Source organism: Elaeis guineensis, chromosome 7 (genome assembly GCF_000442705.2).
Source record: "Elaeis guineensis isolate ETL-2024a chromosome 7, EG11, whole genome shotgun sequence".
In the NCBI taxonomy this organism is placed as follows: domain Eukaryota; kingdom Viridiplantae; phylum Streptophyta; class Magnoliopsida; order Arecales; family Arecaceae; genus Elaeis; species Elaeis guineensis.
The window spans coordinates 24,051,213-24,057,457 of NC_025999.2; the positions used below are offsets into that span (position 1 = coordinate 24,051,213).

The window sequence follows — 6,245 nt, forward strand, 5'->3', positions numbered from 1 at the left end:
GTCTTACTCAGCGAGTTTCAAAAATCACTTCGCGATTCATTCTGAGGTATCTGGGTGATGAAGAACAGCTTTAATTGGCTGATCAGCAAGTAGCACCACCATATGAGCCAGAAAATAAGGTCGCAACTTCCTCACCATGATGACCAGTGCAAAATTGACTTATCAAGTTTAGAATATCTGATCTCTACATCATGGAGGATCTTGCTGGTATAGTACATAGGCTTTTATACTTGTCCTTCTTCCTAAACCAAGACTGAGCCGATTGCGATAGGGGAGATGGCGATATATAGAAACAACTCCTTGTTAGGCTGAGGTTTCAAAAGTAATGGTGAGGAGCTGAGATACTACTTCAACTCTTCAAATGCCTTCTGGCACTCGATGGTCCACTGAAAGTCTCTTGGCTGTCTGAGGATTTAAAAAAGGGGAGACACCTCTCAGCCAACTTGAAAATAAAATGATTGAGCGAGGCAATCTTACCAGTGAGGCATTGTACTTTCCCAATAGTCTTCAGTGGTGCCATCTCAAGAACTGCCTTGATCTTCTCAAAATTCACCTCGATGCCTCTTCGAGAGATCATGAACCTAAGAAATTTATCGGTGGTCACTCTGAAGGCACATTTTGCTGGATTCAGATTCATCCAAAATCGATGGAGAGTACCAAAAGTCTTTCAGAGGTCAGCAATATGATCCAGGACAGCTCGGCTCTTGACAAGCATATCATCAATATATGCCTCCATATTACAATCAAGTTGATCTTTTAAGATTTTGTCCACCAACCACTGATAGATGGCCTCTGTATTCTTCAAGCCAAAGGGTATCATCCTGTAATAATAAAGTTTAAGGTCAGTGACAAAGGCTATTTTCTCCTTATCTTCAAGCACCATCCAGATTTGATTATAATAGGTGAAAGCATCCATGAAGCTGAGGAGCTCATGCTCGGAGGTAGCATCCACCAATTGATCAATTCGAGGCAAAGGGTAGTTGTCTTTGGGACAAGCTTTGTTGAGATCGATGAAGTCGATGCATATGCACCACTTTTCATTTACCTTCTTGACTAGCACAACATTGGCTAGCTAGTCCGAATACATGACTTCCCTGATAAAACCAGCCTGAGCAGCTTGTTCACCTCCTTAGCTATGGTCTTTTGGTGCTCTGAGATAAAATTTTATTTCTTTTGCTTCACCAGACGATGGGTTGGATTCACCCTCAGATGATGGGATATCACCTCCAAATCGATGCTAGGCATGTCTGCAGCTGGCCAAGCAAAGAGATCTATATTCTCCTGCAAAAGAGCTATTAGCCGGCTTTTCGATCTTCACAGTCTGGCTTGGGTTCTTCTTCTCCAATGGGACATCCAGGAGGTCCTCGATCGATTGGAGACGCCCTTCAATCAGGTCATCACGGGTGTCCAGGATTATCGGGAGCTCAGATTGGTCCTCCATCTGGATCGATTGGCCCTCTGCTTGGAGCTTAGTGGTAAAGCATTCTCGGGCCACATAGCCTGATTGTCTCGAATCTACCCTACTCTATTCCTAATCAAAAACTTCACTATGACCTTTAAAGTCTACAAGCTCGGACGGTCGAGGATTGCATTGTAGACTGAAGGGAGCTTAACCACCAAAAGTTAACTTGAATTATCGTTCACCAGGGTGGAGTGTCCACGATGAGAGGCAACTTGATCATTCCTCCCCGAATCATTGAGTTCCCAAACAAACCCTAGATTGGAGTGTCGAATCTACTCAGCTGGTCAAGTGTGAACCCCATCTGGGTGAAGACAGTAAAGTACAAGATATCTATCGAGCTTTTATTATCAATAAAAATATGGTGTACATTAAAATCAGCGATATTCATTGTTACAACCACCGCATTATTGTGCGGTCAATGAAGATGATAGTCTCCTTCTGCTCATCCTCAAGCCTCGATCTCTTCACCTCCGTGGGCTCCACCGATCCAGATAACCCCCCATTGATCATATGGATCTCCCCATGGATGGGTCAGTCCTCTTCCACCACCTATCCCCCCGTCTGCCATCCCTTCTGTTGCATTGGTGCTAGTTGCAGCTGAGACAGAGGGAATAGTTGTTGAGATAAAAGAGGTGGTTGCTGAACTTTCGGGGGTCAACTTTGAGGAGCCACCCTCCAAACAAAGTGATTCAGCTTCTCCTATCTAATGAGCCTCTCAATCTCGTCACGGAGCTGATGGCAATCTTCAGTACCGTGGCCATGGTTACGATGGTAAAAATAATATTTTTTGAGATTGCGATGGTACTCCGACTTTGTCTGCATCTGTAGAGGCTCAGGCAACTTAGGCCGTATCTGTATCAACACCTCACTCCAGGAAATGGTCAGAGGTGTGTAGTTATTATAATGCCTAGGCGGTGAGGGCTGTCTATCCCTCCTTGGAGGACTGATGGTTTCGGCCTCCATTTTTTTGCCTCTGGAATGGAGACTGAGAGCACCGGCGAGTTCTCTCTTTCTGCTTTAGGGAGTGCTCCTTATTCGACCTTGTTGCAACAGAACTGACAAGGAAATCATCAGCAAAGGCTTCCTCTATGCGTGTATTCTTCTCTGCACAGGCGAGTATATCCGAAAAATCTCAGGGATAAATTTTGGTCAATGACATTTTCAAGTTGTTCTTCAGTAGGCCATCCATCATCGCAGCCATTGCAGTCAACTAGACTAGATCATAGACCTCCAGGGTTGTCATGTTGAATCTATTCATAAAAGCACGGATCGACTCACCCTCCTTTTGCTTGATGGTGTGGAGGTAGTCGGAATTCTTTTGCTATCGTCAGCTACTAACAAAATGATCGACGAAGGATCGATATAAGTCTTCAAAAGAATGGATGGAGGTTGGCTTCAAGCTTGAATACCATTACTGAATGGCCCCCTTAAGGGTCAGAGGGAACGTCCAACAGAGGATTGCATCCGATACTCCTTGGAGAAGCATCGCTACCTTAAAAGTCTCCAGATGATTGACGGGATCGAAGGTCCCATCATAGATCTCCAGTTAAGGCAATTTAAAGTACAGGAGGAGCGACTTCTGCACGATTCTCGGGACAAAGGGTGGTTTGTTGTTGAACCCCTCGTAAGACAGCACCGAGAAATTATTGTTGTTCAGAGCATTTTCTATCTTCTTATCCAATTGTTGATCGAGCACTCAGAATCATTTTCCGATGTCGAGATCTCAGACGATGTAGACCTCGAAGCACAGAGGAGAGTGGCGACTAGGGATTGAATCATGCCTTGATCACGGACTTGGAGATCACCAACTGATCGGTTAGGCCCTAGGACTACTCTGATGAGTGGGCTTTCTCTCCGAACTTCGAGGAGGTGCCTGCGGCTCCGATTGAAGCAGCGGTTGTGGGGTCGAGTTCAGAACAGAATTCTGCGGAGGCATCACCACGGGAACTATAGGTTGCACCGCTGGAGAGGATGCAGGGGCAGCTTGAGTAGGCTACGACATCGTCTGAAGGGGCGTAAGAAAAGTTTGGACCGTCTGGACTATGGTCGTCAGATTCTGGACTTACTGGAAAAGCATGTTGAACTTGTTAGTCATGATAGGCACTAGCTAGGCTAGTCAGGCTAGTGGCGGAACCTCCGATGCCGTTGGCTGCACTTGGTTATTAGCATGGCCTACCGCCTAGCGGGAGGCGGTGGCATTGGAGAGTCGGAAAGATGTTCGTCTGGAGTCATGATGCGAGTATAGGCCCTTCCTCTATCTGTTGCAACTCGAAATCGATCGAGATCGGAGAGAGGGCGACTGAGCCTCGTGCAGGATTGCTGGCGCTGGAGTAACCTATAAAATAAATCCAAACTGGAGGTTGTGACTACGGCAAGAATCCTCCGACGCTCAAATTAGATTCAGAGAATAATGAAGCAGCAACGAATTCTCTGAAAGGGATTAATAGGCTTACCTAATCCTCAGGGCTCTAGTGGTTTATATATAAAACTATCGAACAGCTGGTCGAACAACTGTAAGATCGTACGATCTCGTAATTGTAGGATCGTTGGACATATTATTGTAGACGAGACAATTCAGCCTTTAATCGCTCCCATGAAATTAGAGAAATTAGTTACACCTAAGTCGATCTACTCGGGGTGGACAGCTGACGCGCACATCAAAGAAATAAGTCGATTAAGGCAATAAGGGTGGTTCGTATACCAAACGGACTGCGTGGGGGCCTCAACTCTGCATAATGGTTGATGGCCTTAATGGCAACTCGACAACTTAAAGTAGCTTGTGATACTATATCGATCCAAGCACTGGCAGTAACCACCGATCAGAGATACTCACGGTAACCACCGTAACAGATTGCTTGATTATTTTGCTTATTAATTATCTGAAAAAATTATGAGAATTATTATTACTTGATGAGTCATAATGATATCTTATTTAATTACACAAAAAAAAAAAGTTTACAATATTATTGTTTTGATTGCATTTTTTTTTCCAATACATTGGACCTGAGAAAAATCTTTATGATAGATGATTTAATTTTGGTGTACAATTTCAAAGATAATAACATTGTACAATTTATATACTTTACATTTCAGGCTAAGCCATGTATTAAAAAAAAGCATAGAGAGAATAAAAAAGCCACTTGCCAGTATTATTTATTTCATAACATGGATGTACGAGTCCAGCATATGATCCTTTCAAGGAGTAGTGATATCATGGATGCTCTTTCTCTTGGACTCTCTATTACTGGCATTTTGGCTCTGACGGATGAAATATTTTTGAGCATGGCTGGCCACCTGAGTTGGCGTTCTTGTTTTTACCGCCCATCTTGAAATATTCCTCCAATCACCCCTTCCATATTTGGCCAGCCCTTCCAAAAACAACCTGCAAAAGCCAACCAAATAAACCCAAAACAAATTAGTGACTGTCACAATCTCCGCCAACCTCCCATGACGCCCGCCGGAACGGCCCATGGTCCAAATACCACCCGGTGTTCCCAGCTTCCCACCGTTTACGGTCAAAACGTAACAAATCAGTTGGCGGCTACCTAAACCAAACCGAGGACTGTTAGAATCCTGTACGACACAAACACTTCCCTGCCCGAAGTACGGTTCGGGTCCAACTCCGGTGAGCAACGGATATTTCACCCCTGCCCCGGCCGGCACATTACACGCAATCCTTCAAGATTCGTGCTTCCGCGTATCACCTACCCCTACCCCCTCCACCGGGTAACAACGGGGACACACCGAAGACAGAACGCACCCACTTCGACACCGTCTCGCAAACTAGCGGACCCACAACGCACTCGTGCGGGTGCGCGAAAAGTGATTGAAGATAGAATTCTTACCTGTGCTCCTCTTCCGTCCATGGAATCCCCCGGCGGCGCTCCTCGCCGCGGCCCCGGCCGAAGGAGATCTGGTGACCGCGGCTGTCGGAGTTCCCGGCGGCGTCAGTACTCTCGCCCGCGTCGTCGTCGTCGTCATCGTCGTCCCACTTGCCGGGCGTCTCCACCTCCCCGCGCTCGATCATCTCGAGATCCCTTACCAGCAGCTGGTAGCGCTCCCACACCTCCGTCGGGCTCCTCCCGGGCACCTGCGCCGCGATTAGCGACCACCGATCCGGTGCTCCCTCTGGAATCGCCACCAGCGCCCTCTCGAACGCCTTGTCCTCCAAACGCGTCCAGCCGCGGAAGAACTCCATGAAATCCAAGTCCAAATCGAAACCCAAAATCCTATTCTTTGGGTTATGTCTTAGTCGGTCGAGAGAGCTATTTAAATACGCAGGGTAATTAAAAAAGGTGCAATGAAGCCATCTCTTTTACCACGTTTAACACCTTTCCTGACACGTTGGACTGGATAAGGGTACACCGGACGGCTGCACACGTGTAAGCCAACAAAATGCACAAGAAAAGCGTACATTTTATGGAGTGTATCTGAGAGTGGATTTATTCGGATTTGGGATTCGGGGTTAGATACGGTTGGGGGCGGTGGGGATTCCTCGGGGATGTCGGCCGGGTAGGGCGGTGGCGGCGTAGGGCCGGGACCTTTTGGAATTGGAAGCGTCCGCCAAGTTGAATTCAAACTCTGATGTGGGTTGGCGGGTGACGTCAGAGTTCGCAGTTTGGTGCTCCGTCCGGCGCGGCGGAGGGGATCTCCGGTGTTGTTTGGTTCCGAGCAGCGTGGCAATCATTGATTTGTTGGATTGTTTGCTTGCTGTTGGGAGGAAACGGCGAGAGTTGATCAGGTCGGCCATTTGGGGAATACAACGTGGGCGCATTGAGTGCCG

At 46.9% G+C, this 6,245-nt stretch overlaps 1 protein-coding gene across 1 annotated transcript; it reads right to left on the minus strand.

Moving 5' to 3' along the window:
• Positions 1-4,466: 4,466 nt before the first annotated feature.
• Positions 4,467-5,718, minus strand: LOC105061460 (transcription factor DIVARICATA). Its single transcript, XM_010945513.4, has 2 exons — positions 5,308-5,718; positions 4,467-4,844 (listed from the first exon to the last, which is right to left on the minus strand). Exons 1-2 carry the CDS (start codon positions 5,658-5,660, stop codon positions 4,658-4,660), a joined length of 540 nt encoding a protein of 179 aa, XP_010943815.1. The 5' UTR covers positions 5,661-5,718; the 3' UTR covers positions 4,467-4,657.
• Between the last annotated feature and the right edge of the window lie 527 nt (positions 5,719-6,245).